Source organism: Gallus gallus, chromosome 28, assembly GCF_016699485.2.
Source record: "Gallus gallus isolate bGalGal1 chromosome 28, bGalGal1.mat.broiler.GRCg7b, whole genome shotgun sequence".
Taxonomy (NCBI): Eukaryota; Metazoa; Chordata; class Aves; order Galliformes; family Phasianidae; genus Gallus; species Gallus gallus.
This window is the reverse complement of record NC_052559.1, coordinates 1,622,839-1,643,652: the sequence shown is the minus strand read 5'-3', so window position 1 is coordinate 1,643,652 and position 20,814 is coordinate 1,622,839. Positions and strand designations below refer to the sequence as shown.

The following is a 20,814-nucleotide window of genomic DNA, read 5'->3' as shown; positions in this document are numbered from 1 at the left end:
TCTCCTCCCAGTCCAAAGAGTCTTCTTCGGTGCTGAGCTGTGACATCTCCATCAATGACAAATTCATTGTGACGGGCTCTGGCGACAAGAAGGCCACGGTGTATGAGGTGGTGTACTGAGCTCCCCACTGTCTGTGCTGCTCAGATATTTGGGGGCTGAGCCCCCCCCCCCCCAGCCCGGGGCTGAGCCCCCAGACCCCCAGCACCGCTGCAGCCAGCCTGGCCCCACTGCTCCTTCAGCTGCTCCCTCCTGCTTCTCTTCCTCTAAACTGGGGAGCAGGAGGTGACACTTTGTGCCCACCCCATCCTTTCCTGCTGCTTGACAGAGGGGGGGCTGATTGGGGGGAGGGATGCAGGATCCCCTCCATGCGGGGGGATGCAGGGCAGGGGGTGGTCAGTCTGTCTGTCCGTGGTGGGGCAGGAAGGTCACAGCCTGGTGTTGCTCCCTCCCCCCCCCCCCCCATTTACTGCTACTGATTCAATGGCACCAATCTTTTGCTGCAGCCCCAGCTGTGAATTTAGCAGTAAAGAAATGTATTTAATGGCGTTTTCAAATCCTTACTAATAAAAAAAAAAAGGAAGAAGAGTGGTTGGTGGAGTTGGGGGGGGGTGGGGGGGGCTGAGCTCCTCTACGGCACCATGGGGGGAAGGGGAGACCCTTCATGTACACAGGGATGCTGCCTTTGGGGGGGGCTCGGAGCTGAAATGCAATGAGGGGCTGGAAATGCCCTCTCCCCCCCCACGGCTCCGTGCAGAGCAGCCCCCACAGCCCCATCCACCCCTGCCCTGCGAGGCACCGCGCTGCTCTTCTGCTTTTATTATTAAATACGCCCTGGGAGGCGCAGGGGGAGATGAGGAGAGCTCTCCTCCTGCCCAGCCCAGTGCTTCAACCCAAACAAACAAACAAACAGAAACCCCACCAAAAAAATGACATTACAAAAGAAAAGAGCCCTTCGCTCCCCCAACCCCCGTTTCGAAACAAACCAACCAATAAGGAACCAAACGAGGAGGAAATCCCTGGGAAGGGCCCTGCCAGCAGCTGCTGCCTCCCAGCACTGCAGGGTCCCCATCGCCAACCGCTCCAGGCCTGCGCTGTGCTGCCCCTCTGCCAAGCAGCCCGTCTGTCCGTCCCCGTGGCCGTGAGTCCGTCTGCTCTCAGGGAACCGACCCCAATGGCAGCCGTCACCTCCGTGACCCTCAGTAAATGACTTCGTAGACGGTCGCTTTCTTATCCCCGGAGCCGGTGACGATGAACTGATCGTCGGTGGAGACGTCGCAGCTGAGGACGGAGGAGGTCTCCTTGGACTGCAGGGAGGGGAGGGCAGAGGGGTGGGCGCTGGCAGCCAAAGCACAGCATGGGGTGCTGAAGGGATGGAGCAGCGCTGGGGGCGGTGCGGCTCACCTGGAAGATGCTGGCTCCGTAGGGCGTGCGCCAGGCGTTGAGCAGGTTGTCCTTCCCCGTGCTCACAAACCACTTCCCTGGGGCAGGAGACAAAGCAGTGGTGTGGGACCCCTCGGGCACGGAGGGTTGGGGGCTGCAGGGACCCCCCCCGAAGGGTGCAGCCCAAAGGAAGCGGGCGGTGCCCGTACCGCAGGCGGCGAACTTGAGGGAGAGGACGCAGCTCTCGTGGAGGTGCAGCTGGTACTTGTCGGGCTTGGTGACGTGCAGGATCTCCACGTTGCTGCTCTCCATGCCCACCGCCAGCCACTCACCCGTCGGGCAGTGCCCCAGGGAGAAGATCTGGGGGTGGGGGGGCAGGCAGCGGTAGGGCAGTGCTTGGATAGTGGGGAGGGGGGCTTGGACACACCGGGGGGACCCGGAGCCTACCTGGGAGCTGAAGTCGTGCTGCTGCAGCTGCCGCCCCTCCCGCAGGTCCCAGCAGCGCACCGTGTTGTCCAACCCCCCCGTCCACAGCTTGGTGCCATCGTTGGAGATGTCGATGCAGCTGGCGCCGTCCGTGTGGCCTTGGAACTGCCTGGGGGAGAGGAGAGGGACGGAGATGGGAAGCGCGTGGCTGTCAGCTCTGCACAACGGGGAGGAGGAGATGGGGTTCCCCATCCGGAGCTGCGCCACGCAGCACCCACCGGACCAGGCTCTGGTTCTGCAGGTCCCACACCACGATGTTGCCGTCGCTGCAGCAGGAGAAGCAGACTTTGGCGTCGGGGCTGATGGCCAGGGCGTAGCAGGCGGGGGCGGAGGAGGTGAGCTCGGCCTTGATGCGGGGCGTGGGGGCCGCCAGGTCCCAGATGGACAGGGTGCTGGCCTCCCCCCCCACGATCAGGCTGCGGCCGTCGGGGAGCAGCTTGCAGGAGCGGATGTAGTTGTCGCGGTTCTGGGGTGCAGGGAGGACCCCGTCAGCCCCTTCCCTGCAGCCCTCGGCCCCTCCAGCACAGCACAGCACAGCACAGCACAGCACAGCACAGCACAGCACAGCACAGCACAGCGGGATGGGGAGCCCCACATTTGGGCTGTGCAGCGTGGGGCAGCACAGCCGTCCCCGACCCCGTCCCCGTCCCATCCCTTCCGGGACCCCCCCGTGCTCTCCTCCCCCCGTTCCCAGCACCCCCGGCACCCCGCGCCCCCCCGGCACGCAGCCCCTCCCCGCCCCACGTACCAAGCAGTCCAGCTGGGCCACGGCCGTCTTGGTGCCCGGCTGCCCCACGTCCCACACCTTCACGCAGCCTTTGCCCCCGGTGTAGACGTGGCGCGTGGAGTTGCTGATGGTGACGGCGCAGACCACCTCGCCGTGGGCCAGGCTGTGCAGCTGCCGCGCGTGCCGGGGGATGCCGGAGCCCAGGAGGGCGTCGGGGGGGAACGGCACCGGCTGCATCTGCCCGTCGGCGCTGACGTGGAAGGAGTAGGCGCTGCGAAAGGGGACGGAGCGCTGACGGAGCCGCGCGGTGCCACAGCGGTGCCACCCGGAGCCGCTCGGAGGGGACGGCGGAGCAGGGAGGGGACGGCCACCATCGCCCCGCAGAGGGCTGTCCCCACTGCTGCGCCCCCATGGCGGTGTCCCCCCCCCATCCCCTCCGTCCCTCCATCTCCACTTACGGTTTCCCCGACGTCCCCACTTGCATGCCAGCCGCCAGCCCCGCCACGCGCATGTGTGGGTGAGGGTCGTAGCCCACCTGGAAGGCACACGAGGTGAGCACAGTACCCCAACCCCTCCCGGCCCCACTGGGGGGGGGAAACGCACCAGCGGGGACCGCCCGTAGCTGCCGGTGGCCGCGGTGCCGTTGAGCTGCGGGGACACGAGGTGCAGGCTGGCGTAGGCGCCCGCCCCAGCCACGTCCCCATTGACAGCGGGGTGAGCCATGCTGAAGGAGTAGGGGCTCTGCACGCCCAGCGGGGTCCTCAGGCCCAGGGCTGCAGGGAGAGGTGGCGTCAAAGGACGGGGTGGTGGCTTTGGGGCCGCGCTCGGTGCCCAGCGAGGCTCACCCAGGGAGTCCACGGGGCCTTTGGCAGCAGTGGGGCGGAACTGTGGGGCGCCGCTGGATCCCGGCACCGCGGCATCGCCCTGAGATGTGGGGGTGCTGGACTTGAGGCTGGGTGTCCCCGCCTTCTCCACCTATTGGGGCAGAACAACGTCACTCACCCATCCTTCACCCACCCCACTGGGCGCTCCCGATGCCCCCAAGTGATTCCCCCATCCCTAAACCCAGCATGCTACAAGGGGAGCCCCCCGACCTCCAAGCATCACCCTTTATTCTATGGGTGTGGGGCAACAGGACTGATGCCCGCCGAGACACCCAGTGGGATCAGTGCTCCACGGGACGCCCAGTTGGACCAAAGCCCGATGGGACACCCAGTGGGACCAATGCGCAATGGGATGCCCCACGTGATGCCCAATGGGACCGATGCCCAAAGGGACCCCCAATGGGGCATCCAGGGGGACACGCAGTGGGACCGGTGCCCGGGGGGGCAGTGCAGGTACCGTGGGTGCATCCTTGCTGCGCGATGGGGACGCGCTGCTGGAGGAGGCCATGGAGGTGGGGCTGAGCGGCGCGGGCTCCTTCCGTCCCAGCGGCAGCTTCTCCAGCCCGTTCTCACGGGAGGAGTAGGAATGGACACTGTGTGGGGATGAGGGGTCCTGCAAGGGAGGGACATCAGCAGAGCAGGGATGGGGGGGCATCACCCCTTCAGCAAGGAGCGGGGCGGGCAGCACAGCCCGACCCCATCCCCGCAGCCCCTGCACCGACCTCATCCACCACCAGGTTGTCTTCGCTTTTGTCCGCATCGCTGCCCTACAACACAGCAATGGGTGCTTGTGGGTGCCCGGCCGGAGGGGATGGGGACGTGCCAGGCCCCCCCCAGCCCCTTCCCTGCACTCACATAGTCTGTCACAAAGTCCTTCTCCTCCACCTTCCTCTTTTTGCTGCTGCTCAGGTACTCAGAGATGGCTCGTGCCCGGTCCCCGTTGGGCAGCACCAGAGAGCTCTGGGGCAATGGGGCAGTGTTAGAGGCAGTGTTAGGGGCAGTGTTAGGGGCAGGGGGTCCTATGGCAGCCCTCACCCCACACTGCAGGCTGGTGAAGGAGTGGGGGTGGGGATGCTGCTGGGGGGGGTCTGCCAACATGACATTGGGGAAGGGATGGGAAAGGGATAGGAAGGGGATGGGGAAGGGGATGGGGAAGGCACTTACGGGACCCGGGTCTCGTTCTGTCTCCACGGTGATGCAGATGTGCAGCAGGACCGGGATGAAGCAGGGACACGGCTGTGCTCCTCCCACGGGTACCAGGACCCCCAGCTCAGCCTTGGGGATGTCCCCGACCCCCCCGGGCTGAGTCCTCCCCACCACCTCCAGGAGGTGCCACGTGGAGGGGGGACACCTCCCACACCCCCGCACCCAACCTGGTGGGGAGCATCCTCCCTATGTCCCCCCCCGCTCCGGGTCCCCCCTTGGATCCCCCAGGCTCACCCCTGTGCTCGGCGTCGTGGACCCCGCGGTCATCCTTGGTGAGGAGCTGGGCTCCCCCCAGCACCCCCGAGAGAGCCAGCAGCCCTGAAGCACTGCCCAGCCCGGCCAGGGTGGGGGGCTGCATCCCAGAGGGGTGGGGGGTCAGCGGGATGGGGGGCGCGTGGTGCGAGAGGTGCTGCGTTTGGAGCTGGTGCTGGAAAGGGGGAGGTGGGGGGAGAGAGCAGAGCAGAGGGGTGCAGGGTCAGAGGGGGGGGGGGGGGGATGATGGGAGGGGGCTGGAAGGGGGTCGGGCTTCCAGGGTACCCCCAGGCCAATGGAGGGGGCAGCGCATCCCACTCATTGCCACCTCCCGGGAGTGGTGGGGCACTGCCCTCAGACCCCTCCCACACCCACAGCACTGTGGTCTCAAGGGAATGGTGGGGACATAAGGATGGTGGTAACCCCCCCCCCACGGCTCCCAGGGCACAGCACCCCCACACCCCACTGCCAGCTACGCTCCCAGCCCCGTTACTGCTCTTTGGTCCCCACTGCAGCCTGGCTGTGCTCCCCCACGGCTCTGGGGGGGCTGTGGGTACCCCCAAAGTGGGTGTCCGCAGCCCTGGGACGGCGCCACCATCACCTGCGGGAGCCCAGCAGGGAGGGTGGGGGGTGGGGGGGGGGCAGAGGGTCGACGTACCCCGATGGCCGCGTTCAGGTCGCTCATAGTCACCTGCTTGGCACGCTCCACCGCCTGGACCACCTGCTGCTGGTGCTGGGGGGAGAGAGGCACGTGGGCAGGGGGGGACGGAGAGGGGCTCCCCCCAACCCGGTATGCAGGGTTTGGGGCTCTGCTGGGAGCTCACCCCCCCTCCCCATTGCCCCCCCCCCCGCTGTGGGGACACCCACCTCCTGCGATAGGAACGGGATGAGCTGCGCGCAGATCACGTTCAGCCGCTTGGCGATCTCCGTCTGCAAGGAGAGGAGGAGGGGGACCCGGCGGGGTGAGACCCCCACCCCCCACCCCATCGTCTCTATGGCTGAACCCCTCCCACTGAGGGGCACTGAGCCCCCTCCCCAGCGGACAGCCTGGATGCTCAGCCCCCCGAAGCTGATACAGCCCTGGGAGGAGTGGGGAGCTCCATCACCGCCCAGCAAACCCCATATCACCCCAACAGGGACCCCGAGATCCCCCCCCCGCCCCCAAAGCAGCACTGACACCACAGTGGCATTGTGGCCCAGCCTGTGTAGGGACAGCAGGACAGGGACACTGAGATGGGGGATGATGAGAGAGTGGGGATGCCAGGATGATGGGGACACTGGGATGGGGTCACGGAGATGGGGGGACACTGCGGTGGGGGATACCGGGGTAGGGATACTGAGATGGGGACACTGGGATGATGGGGACATCGACATGAGGGGGACACTGGGATGGGGAATTTCAAGATGGGGGGGCACCAGGATAATGGGGACAGCAGGATGGGGATATCAAGATGTAGGGAGGAGACACCAGGGGATGGGGACACTGGGGTGGGGATACCAGGGTGGGGACACCGAGATGGGGGACACCGGGATGATGGGGATATTGAGATGGGGGGACACTGGGATGATGGGGAGCCTGGGATAGGGGACATTGATATGTGGGGGACACTGGGATGGGAGACACCAGGATGGTGGGGACACTGGGATGGGGATACCATGATGGCAGGAGATAGGGGAGATGGGAACATGGAGATGGGAGACACCGGGATGATGGGGACACCAATGTAGGGATACCGAGATGGGGGACACCGGGGTGATGGGGACAGTGGAACAGGGAATGTTGAGGGACATGGGGATATGGGAATGTTGGGGGATGATGGGGACATGGGAACGATGGGGGCACTGGGATGGCAGATGTGAGCACGGGGGGACATGAGGATGGTGGGGACACCGGGATGGGGGACATGAAGGTGGAGGGGACGCTGGGATGACAGGGGGACACCGGGATGGGGGACGCACTGGGATGATGGGGACAATGGGGACGACAGCAACCCCTTTCTGCCATTGCCACCACCCTGAGCAACAACCCTGAGCAGCCCTGGCTTCCGAGGGGGGAAGGAGAGGAGAGGAGAGGAGAGGAGAGGAGAGGAGAGGAGAGGAGAGGAGAGGAGAGGAGAGGAGAGGAGAGGAGAGGAGAGGAGAGGAGAGGAGAGGAGAGGAGAGGAGAGGAGAGGAGAGGAGAGGAGAGGAGAGGAGAGGAGAGGAGAGGAGAGGAGAGGAGAGGAGAGGAGAGGAGAGGAGAGGAGAGGAGAGGAGAGGAGAGGAGAGGAGAGGAGAGGAGAGGAGAGGAGAGGAGAGGAGAGGAGAGGAGAGGAGAGGAGAGGAGAGGAGAGGAGAGGAGAGGAGAGGAGAGGAGAGGAGAGGAGAGGGAAGAAAAAGAGGAGGCAGAGGAGGAGAGGCGGCTGTGAGCAGCGCGGTGGCGGGCGGCGGTTCTGGGAAGGATTTAGCTGTCTCCCGGGGCCGCCAGTGATGGATTCTCTCCCCTAATGCACTGATGGGCAGCAGCTCCTCGGGGAGAGCTGCCTCCAATTCACTCGCGCTCGTTAATGTGCAATTTAGTGGCACTTTAACGCTCTCAGCATGAAAAATGATCGCGCTGCTCGCAGCCCCCCCCCCCCAACCGGCCCACCCCCCCCCCCCCCCCGGCCACCAGCACTGCCACCGCCCCTCGGGCTGCTCCATGCAGGGAGGTGGGTTTAGGGCCGCTTCCATGCCCCCCTCCCCCCCCTAAAAAGGGAACATCTCCCACCTGGCCCCACAGTTCTCCTCCCAGCACAAAGCTGGGAATGGAACGCCCGTGGGGACAGGGCAGAGCCCCCCCCCCACCTTTGGGGCCATGGGGTGCACACCTCCATGTGGGCTTTTGGTGGATGGGGGGGGGGGGGGGGGGAGGTGGGCTGAATGACCCCCCCGGGTGGGCTCACCTGTTTGTGCATCTCAATGTTCAGCCCGTAGGACATCTCATAGTACTGTGGGACAGAGCGGGGCGTCAGTGGGGCTGCGGGGGGGGGTCCTACAGCCGGGATGGGGGGGGGGGGGGGGGGGACACGACCCCATGTCCCCGGTTTTGCCACCCTGCCCATGAGCTGCAGCACTCGGATGGGGCTCATTTTGGGTCGAAATATCCATTGTGGGGTGGGGGGCGAGGGGAGGGCATAGGGGGCAGCCCCATAACCCAGCTATGGGGGGGGTTGGGGAGGGGGGGTCACGCTCTGGCAGCTCAGGAGTCTCACTGACCATCACGTAGTGCCGCTGGATTTCGGTTTTCTCCGTCGCCAGCTTCTCACATTCCAACTTCAGGCTGCAAAAATAAAACACAAGAACAGATAAAAGATCACAGAGACCCCCCCAGAACCTCCCCCCAAATCTGCTCCCGCATCCCAGGGCTGAGCAAACCGGAGGCACGGGGATGTGCAGCGTCTGCATCCCAAATGGGGCCGTATGACACAGTCCTGGCACTGCCGCCCCATAGATGCCACCAAAGGATGGGATGGGATGGGATGGGATGGGATGGGAAGGGATGGGAAGGGAAGGGAAGGGAAGGGAAGGGATGGGAAGGGGAAGGGATGGGAAGGGGAAGGGATGGGAAGGGGAAGGGATGGGAAGGGGAAGGGAAGGGGAAGGGGAAGGGAAGGGGAAGGGAAGGGGAAGGGATGGGGAAGGGATGGGGAAGGGGAAGGGATGGGGAAGGGGAAGGGATGGGGAAGGGATGGGGAAGGGAAGGGGAAGGGAAGGGGAAGGGATGGGAAGGGAAGGGGAAGGGAAGGGGAAGGGAAGGGGAAGGGAAGGGGAAGGGATGGGAAGGGAAGGGGAAGGGGAAGGGAAGGGGAAGGGAAGGGGAAGGGGAAGGGAAGGGGAAGGGGAAGGATGGGGAAGGGAAAGGATGGGGAAGGGATGGGGAAGGGATGGGATGGGATGGGATGGTGCCCCCCCCCCCTCACCTGTGATATTGGTTCTGCAGGAACTGGAACTCCTCCTTGATGCGGTCCAAGGTCTCGGGGTACGTCAGCTTGAGGGACTGTGGGGTGGTGGGGCCTGAGGGGGCCGAGGGGGCCGGGAGGTGGCCCTGGGGATGGGAGGGGACGATTGGGGGGCACCGCCACCATCGCCAGACCCCAAACCCCAGGGATGAGGCTGTGGGGGCATTAGGGATGGTGGCACGGGCAGGAGGAGGTGGCCACTGCCATCCCCGTGCCATCGCTGTCCCCGTGCCACTGCCATCCCCGTGCCATCCCTGTCCCAGTGCCATCAGTCCCCATGCTGCTGTGGTCCCTGTGCCACCTCATGGCACTGCCATCCCTATGCCACTGTGCTCCTTGTGCCATTGGTGTTGTCCCCGCGCCATCACCATCCCTGTGCCGCCGCTGTCCCCATGCCTCTGTGGTCCCCGTGCCATCACCACCCCCGTGCCATCACTGTCCCTTTGCCACCGCCGCCCCCATACCACTGCTGTCCCCGTGCCATCACCACCCCTGCGATGCTGTGCTCCCTGTGCCGCTGCTGTCCATCCCCGTGCCACCACCATCCCCGTGCCATCGCCCTCCCGGTCCCACCGCCGTGTCCCGCCCCGTGCCCCCACTCCACGCGCACTGACCCCATTCCCGGCCCCACATTTCCATCGTTCCCCCCCCCCCCCCCCTCTCCGCCCCCCCGGCCCCGCACAGCGCTCCCTTATGGGGACACCGCGGCCATCCCACGGCCACGTGCGCAGCAAAGGGCCGCTGCTCACCGGCGGCCGATTTTGGGGGAACATCGCCGGCACCGGGCGGACCCGGGCCCCCCCCCCCGCTCCTCTCCTCACCGCGGATCGGGACCCGGGGATGCGCTCCAGCTCCGGCTCAGCCCCTGCAGGGGGGGATGGGGGGGAACAACGCGACGTGACCGCTCCGGGAGGGGCACCCCTTCATCCCACCCCCCCCCCACCCCGCGCCTCGCAGACAATGGGCCCCTCCGACACCGCAGGTACCGCTGTGGGGGGTGGGGAGGGGGGGGGAGCGGGGCCACCGCCCATCCCTGAGCCGGGGGGGGGCACGGAGCGGAATGGGGGCGGTGGGGTTGGGATGGGATGGGATGGGGATGGGGTGGGGTGGGGATGGACTCACCGCGCTGCTGGGCCCGGTCCTTTTGGGGGAGGGGGGGGGGGGGGTCCCGAGCCGAGCTGGGCCGAATAGAGCCGAACTGAGCCGAGCGGAGCCGAACTGAGCCGAGCGGAGCCGCGCGGGGCTGAGCGGAGCCGAACCGGGCTGAGCCGAGCCGCGCCGAGCCCCGAACCCCGGGCCGAGCCCCGCGCCCCGAGCCGAGCGGAGCCGAACAGAGCCGAGCGGAGCCGAGCGGAGCCGAACGGCGCCGAAGCCCCCGCCGGGCACCGCCGCCCCCCCCACCCCCCCCCCCCCCCCGCGGCCGCCGCTTTGCGGAGAGCGATCAATGAAGGAGCGCGGCTCCACGTGGGGCCTGGCCCGTGCGGGCGCTCTCGGAGGCGGTTGGCCAATAGGAACGCGCGCCGGCGGCCCGGCCCCACGTGGGGCTCGCGGGGTTGGCTTCCTATTGGCGGAGGGAGCCGGGCCGCCAGGAGGATGTGTCAATCTGCGGAGACAGCGCTGGGAATGAGGGGGGGGGGGGGGGGGGGGGGGGGGGGAAATCGGCGTTAACCCCTTCGGTGCCGGAGGGCAGCGAGCGCGGGGAGCATTGGGGTGGGGGGGCGCTCAGCGCTCGGGGGCTGAGATTTGGGCAGGGACCGCCCCCCCCCCCCCCCCACCCCCATCCATTTTAAGGCAAAAAAATAACGGAAAAGCCCCCCCTCCCCCCTCCGTGGGGGGGTCCCGTATCACCCATAGGTGCAGCGCTGTGAGGACCCCTCCCGGGACCCCCACAATGGGCTCTGCCCCCCCCAACCCCACCCTTTGTCCCACCCCCCTTTCCTGACCCCCATCCCCTCCCCTTTCTCAGGGTCCCCCCCCCCCCTTTGGCCGAGGTCACTTTAGGGCAGCGGCAGCGTAAAGGGAGCCGTATATATATCCGTGTATCCAAACAACCCCCCCCAAAGAGAAAGCAGCGGTGAGCGGCACCGTTCGGCCCCAATCCAACCCCCCCCCCCCCCCCAATGGTGGAACCCCAACCCGCCCATAGCACCGCTCCCGGGGGGGGGCAGACTGGGGGGGGGGCTGCCCTCGGGTCCCCCCTCTGTCCCAGGCTTTGCAGTGGGGGTTCCATCTTTGGGGGGGGGGGGGTTAATGAGGGTCCGTAGAGGGGAAATGGGTTTAAACGGGAAGGAGTTCTGTGCTGTGAGGGCCGGGGGGGGGCGATGACACACACAGCGGTGCAGGTTGCTCAGGGCTGTGGATGGGGCTGTGAGCTGCCCGCTTGTGGGGCGGGGGTACCCCTGCCTATGGGGGGGGGATTGGAGCGATCCCTGCGACCGCAGAGCCGCGGGATGGGGTGGGGGGCACAGAGCCGGGATGGAGCATCCTCCAACCCGCCCTGCTGGGGGGTTTTCCCCCCCTCCTTTTGCTCTTCTGCTTCTTTCTGCCTCCTCCCCCCCCCCCCCCCCCCCATCCTTTTGCTTTTTTCCCTGCGTGATCAAAGAGCTCTTTGTGGCACCGGGAACGTTTCAGCGTTTCCACAGCACTGTTGGGGGGGGGGTGTTGGTTGGTGGGGGGGGGGGTGCACGGAGGGCGGTGTTCCCCGGGGATCCCCGGACCTCTGCAACCCCCCCCCCGGGGTGGGGACGCGGGGAGGGCGGGGGTCGGAGCTCCGGGGGTTGGGGGGTATTGGGGGGCAGCGGCCGCAGTGCGGCTCCGTCGGACCCCTACCGCCCTCTGCCGCCCGCAGCCGCTGCGGGGATATTCCTCCGGGCCTCCGAGGGAAGAATTGCCCCCCTAAACGTGACCCCATTGCAGCCGAACCCCATTCCTCCTTTTGCCCTCTCATCCTCAAACCCCGTCGGAAGTCTCCCTCTGCTTTTTCTTTCTTTTCTTTATAGGATCTCTTAAATACTGCCGAAGCTGCAACGCCCCGCAGCTGAGCTGCCCTTCAGTGCTGAGCACAGCAGCACCGAACCCGGGCTGTTCCGAACCTCCTCCTCCTCCTCCTGCAGCACGGGGCACGATGAGGACGCCGGTGCTCCCCCCCCATGAGCTCCCAGCAGAACACAAGGGTCGGTACCAGCACTGCGGGCTGCTTGGGGCACCCTGGATAACACAGCCACATCCAGGGGGGTGTCAATGGGGGTCAGTTGATGGGGTTCAGTTCCCCCTTTTTTGGGACAGGGAGCTGCAAACACCCCCACCCAAAGGTGCAGACCCCACCCGCGGGCATCGGTCCCCTCCCCGAGCGGGGACCACCTCGTGCTCCCACCGCTCATCTGCTGGCAGCCTTCTCCTCGTGGCTGCCGGCCAGGGAAAAGGATGTTTAGAGGATGAGTAACATCCTTCCTGGCAAGGCCTCTGCCCACTCCTGGAAGCACGTTGGGGGCACCGGGAAGATCAGCCCCGTACCCCAAGAGCCTGGGAAGGATGCCAAGAGAGGGACGCAACCCGGAGCTGAGGCCAGGGCAAACGGACCCAGATGGACCCACTGGCACCGGCACCGGGGGGGGGGGGGGTGGAGGAGCTGCAGGTGCCAGGGGGAGGGGAGGGAGGATGCAGCGTGGCAGCGGGAGGCACAGGTTGGGGGAGGCAGCCCAGGGCTGGGAGCCAGAGCCTGGCTCAGCGCTGCCAGAAACGGCTGCTTTTGGAATGGAGATGCCTTGGCTGAGCGCGCGGAGCTGCCGCTGGGAACAGGATGGCTCTCAGAGCAGGTCCCTGGCACCGCTCGCAGGCCAACGCTGCTCGGCTTCAGCCTGGGGCACGGTCTGCCCCAGCACTGCATCCCTAACGCCTGAGTCAGTCGCTGCTGCAGAGGGCTTTGGATGCCCCGGCCAAGAGGCAGCGCAATGCCTGGGGCTGCGGCTCGCCCTTCCCCAAGCCTGAATGCCAAGCGTGGTACCCAGAGCTCCCGCCAGCCATTGGGCTTGGAGCAACAACAAACCTGGAGTGGGGAAACTGAGGCCTGGAAGCTGCTTGAGACACTTACCCCATCCACTGCTCCATCTTCCCCAGCACCTGGCTGGTGTCTCTGGTTCCGAAGCGCAGTGCATGGACAGTGCCCCATTGGCATCCCCACTCCTTCCTTAGACTGTGGGGAGGCTGCCGACAGCCCCAGCCCCTCACCACACCCAGATGTGGCTGTGGAGCTCTCTCCCACGGCAGGGTACCAGGGGCTTCGGCTGTGTGCTGAGCCAGAGCCGCAGGCAGGGACGCAGTGAGCTCCCCGTGCTCCAGCCCAGCCCTGCCCTCCACGCTGAGCCGCACACTGCTGCATTGTGGCCCAGCTGGTTTTTCCAGAGATGCATCCAAGGGGCGAAATCAGATCTCAAGGGAAGGGAGCAGGCACGTTCCTGGCTGTGCAGAGCTGTCGAGGCAATGCCAGGAGCTGAGACTGAGCACCACGGCCCTTGGCTACTGCTGCCCTCTGCGCTCCCACCCTGAAGCTGATCACAGACCCAGAGCCAAGTGCCCATGCTGGACTGCGCTGCATTTCCCCAATGCCTTTGCTTGCAAACTGCAGCCAAGATGCCCTGCCCTCTGGCCCTTAGCAGCTCCACTACATTGTTTTGTAACATCAGATAAGGAAGGAGCAGCGCAGAGGGCAGGGACAGGAGAAGGGATGTGGCTGAGGGACCAGGGAGGAAAGTTCTCCGATGGAAAGAAGAGCAGCATGCAGAGAGGGAGTTCCCTCCATGCAGGAGGCGGTTTTGGTCAGGGCTTGTCTAGACTGGAGCAACCCACACTGTAAGAGCACCAACAGCGAGCCTGGGGCACATGCAGTGTCTGCTGTGCCCAGCCAGGAGGGACCCAGCTGTGCAAAGGGGGACCCTGCTGCTCCTGGGCCTCATCTGCCAGCCCTGGGTACAGCACAGAGCCCCAGTGTGCCCAGGCACCGTCTGCCCAGCCTCTCCCATGCCACAAGAGCTCTGCAAGACGCAGCGGGACAGCCAGGGAGGTGGGACATGGCTGTTCCTGCCCCACATCAGACACAGCTGTGAGCCCCCATCCCTTCCTGGCTCCAAGCAGAGCAGCCCCATGCTGGAGGTGGGGGCCACTGCCCACCCCCACCACTCCCCTTTTTCAGTGGGAGGGCTGCGGGCAGCTCTGCGCCTCCCCCAGCTCTGGCACCCGGAGAAGCAGAGGGAGCTGCAGGCACACAACGTCACTTTTTCCACGCGATTCCAGCCACCTTCCCTTCCCCCTCACTGAGACACTGGGAAGCGCAGAGGCTCCCCTCAGCTCAAGGCAGCGCTGGGGCTGGAGCAACTGGGCCACAGGTCCCTGTGCCAGGAGGGGTCCCGGAACCACCCCCCTCGGAGCACAGGGTCCCAGTGCTCCCTCCAGCCCCGCTGTCCCTTGCTCAAAGCCCCAGGGCTCAGCCCTGTGCTCCCCCAGAACTGTGGGCTCTTGCTTCACTGCCTGTCCCCTCCAGAGCTGCAGCCCTGAGTTCTTCAGCCCCAAGGTCAGGAGCATCCATGGAGCAAGAGAGCAGGCCCGAGACAGACATTCTTTCTCGATGATCTAATTTAAAAAACACATTTTTACAAAAACACATCATCATGCAAACGCATGTCGCTTCTCTCCAGGCCCACAGCTCACCCATGCCAGAGGCGGCTGCAGCTCAGAGCTAGGACGGATGCGGCCCATTTCCCACCTTCCCCCAGTGATAAGAGCCCCAAGTGCAGCTCCACGTCCCTTTCCCCACCCCCCCACCCCCTTTACCACAGAAGATTTCCCCCTGCCCCAACCACCCCATAGAGGACACACCGAAACCGCAGTGCCCAAAGGGTTGGAGCAGCCCCGTGCTGCACCAAGCGGCTGTTAAAGTTCATCAGGGAACAGAGCTGAGCTCTGGGCTGCTTCAATCCTTTCCAAATAAAAGCAGCGCTGGCCCAGCAGGCTGTCCTCCTCCCGTTGTGCTGTGAGGGTTTGTGCTCCTAAGGTGGTAGTGTCTGATAGGGATAAGGGCATGCAGCGCTGGAATAGGCCTTGGGATAGGCCTGGGAGTGCAGGGATAGGCCTCGGGATAGGCCTCAGGGTGCAGGGATAGGCCTCGGGATAGGCCTCAGGGTGCAGGGATAGGCCTCGGGATAGGCCTCAGGGTGCAGGGATAGGCCTCGGGATAGGCCTCAGGGTAGGCCTATGAGTGCAGGGATAGGCCTCAGGATAGGCCTTAAGGTGCGGGAATAGGCCTCAGGATAGGCCTCGGGGTGCCGGGATAGGCCTCAGAGCACTGGGGTAGGCCTCACAGTGCTGGCGTAGGCCCAAGACCTCCCCCTGCCCTGCTCCCGGGCCCCACAGACCCCAGCCCAAGCCCAAGGCCTTCCCCTGCCCTGCAGATCCCAGCCCAGGCTCAAGGCCTTCCCCTGCCCTGCAGACCCCAGCCCAGGCCCAAGGCCTTCCCCTGCCCCGCAGATCCCAAAGCCGTGGCACTGCTGGGAGCGGGGAAGGGCAGGGCTGCGACGCAGTGCGATGGAGCCATTGGTGGACACAGGCCCCATGTTTCACCCCCCCCACCCCTCCACTCCCACAGTCTGGGCCCCGTGTGCGGCTCACGGGGCGCCCGCGTAGCTGTAGTGATTGCGGTCGGTGTCGCTCAGGGTTAGCGGCAGGCTGGGTTTGCGCTCCGGGTCCTTCTCATCGCACTGCCGGGGCGGACGTTGCTTGAAGAAGTCGGACACGTAGCGAACCTGAGGGGACACACAGGAGGCGGGGCTCAGGCCTGATCCCATGGCTCCTCCATTCTCCGCCACAGTACCAGGGCTGGGTTGGGGACATCCATGAGGGGACACTCACGATGAGGATGGCGATGAGCGCGCCCTGGAGAAGCCCAGCCAGAACATCGCTCCAGTGGTGCTTGTAGTCAGAGACCCGCGTGTAGCCCACGTAGATGGCGAAGGCGAGGAGGAAGAACTGGATGGTGGGACGCAGCAGCCGGGCCCACTTCCCCACCAGCCGGGCTTGCACGTAGAGCTGCAGAGAGGACAGAGGTGTCACCAAGCACAGGGACGGCGGTCCCATGGTGGGGACAGAACGCCAGAGCTCCACACAGCACAGCACTCACCGCCAGGAACATCATGCAATACATCCCAAAGGAGGAGTGCCCGGAGTAGAAGGACAGCCTGCAGGCAAAGGGATGGGTCAGGACATGGCAGGGGGCTGCCAACCCCTCACCACTGCTCTGGAGCCGCCCCCAGGGCTCACCTGGACTCGGTGACGTTCCTGCTCTCCCCTCGGCAGACATTCTCCAGCTGCACATAGATGGAGCAGTTCACCTTGGACCAGTCAGGATTGCAGACTGCCAAGAAGTTGGGCCGGAGGCGGCCGATCATGTACTTGGCCAGGTCGGTGAGGGACTGGCTGATGGCCCCCCCGAAAAGAAAGGTCCCCACCACCTTGTAGAGGGCAGCCAGGTAGTTGTTGTACTCCGACTTGGAGTAGAGGCGCTCCGTGTAGACCAGGTATGCCTCCCCCGAGGTGATCTGCAGGGTGCAAAGGCTGAGGGGTAAGGTCCGGCCCCCAGAAGCCTCCCTGGGATCTTCCCCCAGCCCTGCAGGGACCCAGCCTCATGGGCTGTGGGTCTCAGCCCCAGACATGGGCTCTGCAGGGAGCCCAGAAAGTTTCCTTACAATGAGAACAGTGCAGGTGATGGTGACCCCAGCCATGAGGCCATGAGTGATGGTGTCTGCCTTGTAGGGGTAGCGGATGGAGTCATCGTTGCAGTAGAAGCCTCGTTTGTACGGGGAGTTCACCAGCGTCAGGATGACAAAGGGCAGAGATGCTGCAAAGGAGAGAGAGGGAGAGGACTGGGGCACCCTCCCAAGGACTCCATGCAGGCACCCAGTGTGCACGGTCCCTCTGTCCCCGCTCCCCACTGCTGGGGAAGGATCCTGCACCCAGGGCAGAGCTGACCCCGCTGCTGATAGAGCATTATCAGGGCTCACAGCTGCCTGCAGAGCTGAGCTACCGCAGGAGATGGCTGCTCTTGGGCACCCATGGAGCATCCCCTGCTCCCCAGCTGCTGCCCGGTGCCAGGACCCACTCCCCACAGCCTGGAGGAGGACAGAGCTTGGGGGAGCAACACAGGCATCTCACCAGCCTGTTCTACACCAAAAGGGCCTTCAGGTCCCACACGGTCCAGGCTTGGGCAGAACTGGAGCCCAGAACCCATGACCCAGCCTAGCTATGCCCCCCCCACCCTGCTCCCCAGTAGCACTGATGCTGGGACCACTTGGATCAGTCCAGCCCAGGAGGCTTTTACACCCCACGTGCACGAGCCCTGACCACGAGCGCCTTCCAGCTCCTCCGTGGATGCGGTCATCCCACACAGAACATCAGAAGGAGCTCCGGGGGGGTCTGACATAGGGCCGTGCAGCCACTCCAGCCCCTGGGGGACCCTCGTCGGGGTGACCACGGGCATCTTCAAGCATCTCCCTGCAGGGTGAGGCTGGGCACAGCGCAGGGCACGGGATGCTCTCCCCGCAGGGACCAGGCAACCTACGGTCCACCTTAAGCCCGTGCTCCTTTCCCCGTTCCGCCTTCAGGAAGGCGATTTCCGCCTCCCCATTGTTCCACCGTCTCCAGGGAAAAAACAAAACACACCTTTGTCCCCGGCAGCCACCCTCCAACCCGGAGCCCCCTCCCCAGGGGGGTCCCGAGCTGCGCTCTCAGCCGAGCGAAAGGGCAGATAGGAAAAGAGAAAGAAATCACGGCAAAGCACCACCCCGCAGCCTCCGGGCCTCCAAAGGCGGCTCTCTCCGAACAGAAGCGAAAGCAGCCAAAAAGAAAAAATAAAAAAGAGCTGCAGGAAGGCCAGGAACACGGCAGGAACATGGCAGGAACAAGCCGTGACGGCTCCCAGGCTGCGGGAGGAGCCCCGCACGCACGGACGCCTCCGTACACACTTCAAACCCTTCGTTTGCAGCTCAAATTAGACGCCCTTTTTCTTTATCCCTTTTTCTTTTTTTTTTCCCTGGGTAATTCCATCCTCCAAAAAAGCTCCCCCTAAAATAAAAGGGGCAGAAGAGGAAAAGGGCACCGAACAAAAACCAGGAGCCTGCCTCTCTCTCTCCACCGGTGCTTAAAGCCTAAGAAAGCTCGGGAGGTTGAGGCTGAAATTACGACCCGGGCCTTTATTTTTAGGCCATCCGTCTTAATTAGGTGCTTGAGAGCGGCACTTTTAGAAACGAGCGTCTGGGCGGAGGCTGCCCCGGGGGGGGCACAGCGCTCGGGGCCCCGACGGCCACCCGTCCCCATCCCCGTGCCCAGGTCCGGCTGCGGTTGCCCTCGGTCGGAGCGGCCCCGTCGGGCGGTGCTCGGGGTGTCCCCGTCGGGGGGGCTCCGCACGGACAGAGCGGCCTCACCGGATCGTATCGCTCCGTCCCGGGGGGGGGCAAAGGCCGAACGTTTCCCCGTCGGGGTACCGCGGTCGCGCAGGTGCCCCTCGGGGCTCCTATCCCGCTGCCACCGGAGGGCACGGCCGGACCCGGCCCGCGGGGACCCCATCTGCCCCCAAACCTCCCCCGCCCCATCGAGGGGGGAGCGGCCCCGCAGCCCCCAGCGGGCTCTCACCGACCACCACGCAGAGCACGTCGAGCGCCACGAAGACTTTCCTGCGTTCCATACCGGCACCGGTTCGGTAGCGGCCCAGCGGACCGACCCTATGGTTCACATGGCCCGGAACAACGCGGGCCCGACCGGGAGCAAAAGTCCGGGCGGACGGGACGGGGCGGCACCGGGGCGGGACGGGGCGGCACCGGCAGACGGGGCGGGGGGCGGGACGGCGGGGCCGGGGGCAGGTACGGGGCGGGGCCCCCCCTCCGAGCACCGACCGAAGGGTCCGGAGCGCTCCGGGGGCACCGGAGGTGTTAATGCGGCTCCGGAGCGACGGAACCCCGCAGGAGTGCGGTGTTCCCCCGGGTGTGGGGGTCCGCCCCCCTCCCCGTGACAAAGGAATGAGGGAGAAGGAAAACCCCGACAGCCCGGGGCTGCTTTTCTGATAACAACAATAAAGTAAAAGAGAAAGATGGGAGGGGGAAAAAAAGAACAAAATCAGAGTGGCGGAATGCAACCGCGGGTGCGCGCGGTGGGGCAGATGAGCGGTGCTGGGACCGATGGGGCGCATTGGGGTGCGGCAGAACCGCACCGCGCGGAGCAGCGCTGCCCCATCTGAGCGCAGGACGAGGCGCGCGTTGCTCCGCAGCTGTGATTCGAACGCGTCGCGGTGTTTTCCCGTCGGAGCAGAACGGCTGCCGGGCCGGGATGTGCCGAACCTGAGACACCCGGATGGGAGCAAAGGTCGGAGCTGCTGCCCGCGGTGGCTCCGTGGAGCTGTTTGTTCCAGGCCTGGCGCTCGGTTAGGAACGGAAGGAGACATAAATCACGCAGAAAGCGCCCAAGTGATGGCTGCTGGGCTGCTTTCTTCAGCGCGCCGTCAGCGGCCCGGAGAGAGCCTCGAGGCTGTGGTTGGAAGCAGCAGAGTTGGAAACCTTCTTGGGCTGCTCCGGGGGTGCGGGAGAGGAGCAGAACTGCTGCCTGGCGTCCTCTGCTCCCAGCCCCTTCCCCTTCCTTCCCTTCCACGTCCTTTACCCTTTTTCTACCCCTTCCGCTTCCTTTCCCCTTCTCCTTCCCTTTCCCTTCCTTTTTTCTTTCCTCCTTCCCTTCCTCTTTCCTTCCCCCTTCCATTTCCTTTCCCGTTTTCCTACCCCTTCTGTTTCCCCTTTCATTTCCTTTCCCCTTCCCTCTCTCCTTCCCTTCCCTCTTTCCTCCCCTTTCTCCTTTTCTTTCCCCTTCCTTTCCTTTTTTCCTTCCCTTCCCCTTCTCTCCTCCCTTCCCTTTTTCCTTCCCTTCCTTTCCCCCTTCCCCTTCCTTTCCCTCACTCCTTCCTTTCCCTTCTCTCCCCCCTTCCTTTCCCTCACTCCTTCCCTTTCCCCTCCCCTTTTTCCTTCTCCTTCCCTTTCTCTTCTTTCCCTCCCTCCCTTTTCCCCCTCCTCCTTTCCTCCCCCCTCCATCCACACAGCTCTCCCCCAGTTCAGGATTTGCCCCAGCCGCACCAAGCACACGATAGCAATAGAAAACAAAAAAACCCAAGCAAGGTTATGGCAGTGCTGGGAGCTGAGGGGGCACAGAAGCGGGGCAGGACGGGGCCCAGCAGCGCTGCGCTGCGCTGCCCCACCGACGGGCACACGGCTCAGTGCTGGCGCGGGGCAGAGCAGCACCCCGATAAGAGCTGCTCCCCGCCCGGCACTGCAGGACTTTGCCCTGCGCGGTGTTGGGGCTGTGGGACGGTGCCAAACAGCAGGAGCCACCGGAACGCCCCAACCCCACGGATATCATAGAACCGTCTGAGCTGGAAGAGGCCCGAAAGGACATTTCCATCGCAACGACCCCGCGCGTCGCTCTCTGATGGCTGCGGCGGTCGAGCCGCTCTTCTGCGGAGTAATTAAAAGCGGAGCGTTTAGCGCAGCCATGTGTCACGCTGAGGGATTGCTCGCAGACACAGCGCAGCGCCCGGGACTCCTCCCGTGTCCGGAAACCCCCAAACATTCCGCTGAGGTCCCTCGTGCCCCAGGCTGGGAAATGCACTGAGGGTCCCCTCCCCACCCCATGTGTTGGGGCAGGAGATGAGGGCTGCGGACCCCGGGGTCACTTCTAATTGAGCACCCCCGGCTGGGAGACAAAACCCCAAAAGGCTCCGGGATCCGCAGCCCGGAGCTGTGCTCAGCTGTACGCCCTGAAACGTTCTCTCTCGTAGGGGCAGCGAATACTCATCCAGGGGAGGGGAGGGTCAGACAGA

The 20,814-nt window shown here is 65.1% G+C and overlaps 4 protein-coding genes across 11 annotated transcripts in view; 2 read left to right on the top strand and 2 right to left on the bottom strand.

Moving 5' to 3' along the window:
* The window catches only part of LOC100858505 (transducin-like enhancer protein 2-like), a 20,834-nt gene extending 19,841 nt beyond the window's left edge, over window positions 1-993 (top strand). For all 4 annotated transcript variants that reach the window (XM_046904631.1, XM_046904632.1, XM_025144437.3 and 1 more), the window contains one exon: window positions 12-993. In XM_046904631.1, the coding sequence (XP_046760587.1) occupies window positions 12-119 (108 nt within the window). In that variant the 3' untranslated portion in view covers window positions 120-993. The remainder of the gene's footprint in view (window positions 1-11) is intronic.
* Window positions 800-15,316, bottom strand: LOC100857637 (transducin-like enhancer protein 1-like). Of its 5 annotated transcripts, XM_046904627.1 has the most exons (22): window positions 13,006-15,316; window positions 10,038-10,532; window positions 9,665-9,780; window positions 8,877-9,001; window positions 8,173-8,236; window positions 7,860-7,904; window positions 5,803-5,865; window positions 5,594-5,668; window positions 4,918-5,110; window positions 4,642-4,658; window positions 4,333-4,437; window positions 4,200-4,244; window positions 3,935-4,090; window positions 3,439-3,568; window positions 3,197-3,366; window positions 3,052-3,128; window positions 2,615-2,864; window positions 2,085-2,332; window positions 1,828-1,975; window positions 1,590-1,740; window positions 1,402-1,478; window positions 800-1,304 (listed from the first exon to the last, which is right to left on the bottom strand). In XM_046904627.1, exons 3-22 carry the CDS (start codon window positions 9,686-9,688, stop codon window positions 1,197-1,199), a joined length of 2,271 nt encoding a protein of 756 aa, XP_046760583.1. In that variant the 5' UTR covers window positions 9,689-9,780; window positions 10,038-10,532; window positions 13,006-15,316; the 3' UTR covers window positions 800-1,196. The 5 variants fall into 5 exon arrangements, 3 of the variants coding, with proteins under 3 accessions (XP_046760583.1, XP_015155228.2, XP_040509564.1); XM_015299742.4 differs by lacking the exon at window positions 10,038-10,532; XM_040653630.2 differs by lacking the exon at window positions 10,038-10,532 and having other exon boundaries at window positions 5,627-5,668.
* LOC124417436 (WAS/WASL-interacting protein family member 3-like) lies at window positions 13,464-20,814 on the top strand. Its single transcript, XM_046904634.1, has one exon. The coding sequence runs from the start codon at window positions 19,133-19,135 to the stop codon at window positions 20,354-20,356; it is 1,224 nt and encodes a 407-aa protein (XP_046760590.1). The 5' UTR covers window positions 13,464-19,132; the 3' UTR covers window positions 20,357-20,814.
* PLPP2 (phospholipid phosphatase 2) lies at window positions 14,526-18,747 on the bottom strand. The gene is made up of 6 exons (XM_015299744.3): window positions 18,591-18,747; window positions 16,649-16,800; window positions 16,224-16,501; window positions 16,084-16,141; window positions 15,816-15,992; window positions 14,526-15,709 (listed from the first exon to the last, which is right to left on the bottom strand). Exons 1-6 carry the CDS (start codon window positions 18,640-18,642, stop codon window positions 15,572-15,574), a joined length of 855 nt encoding a protein of 284 aa, XP_015155230.1. The 5' UTR covers window positions 18,643-18,747; the 3' UTR covers window positions 14,526-15,571.

What these genes read in the sequence shown, in the direction of transcription:
- LOC100857637 (XM_015299742.4), bottom strand. Translation starts at nt 13,069, where the DNA reads ATGCACTGCGCTTCGGAACCAGAGACACCAGCCAGGTGCTGGGGAAGA. An exon ending in GCAGCAAGGATGCACCCACG is followed by an intron (nt 3,569 to 3,934) that starts GTACCTGCACTG and finishes CTGCCCCAATAG; the next exon opens with GTGGAGAAGGCGGGGACACC. An exon ending in AGCACGACTTCAGCTCCCAG is followed by an intron (nt 1,741 to 1,827) that starts GTAGGCTCCGGG and finishes CCCCACCCCCAG; the next exon opens with ATCTTCTCCCTGGGGCACTG.
- LOC124417436 (XM_046904634.1), top strand. Translation starts at nt 19,133, where the DNA reads ATGGGGCGCATTGGGGTGCGGCAGAACCGCACCGCGCGGAGCAGCGCT.
- PLPP2 (XM_015299744.3), bottom strand. Translation starts at nt 18,642, where the DNA reads ATGGAACGCAGGAAAGTCTTCGTGGCGCTCGACGTGCTCTGCGTGGTG. An exon ending in CGTGCTCTGCGTGGTGGTCG is followed by an intron (nt 16,801 to 18,590) that starts GTGAGAGCCCGC and finishes TCTCCTTTGCAG; the next exon opens with CATCTCTGCCCTTTGTCATC. An exon ending in TCACCTGCACTGTTCTCATT is followed by an intron (nt 16,502 to 16,648) that starts GTAAGGAAACTT and finishes TGCACCCTGCAG; the next exon opens with ATCACCTCGGGGGAGGCATA.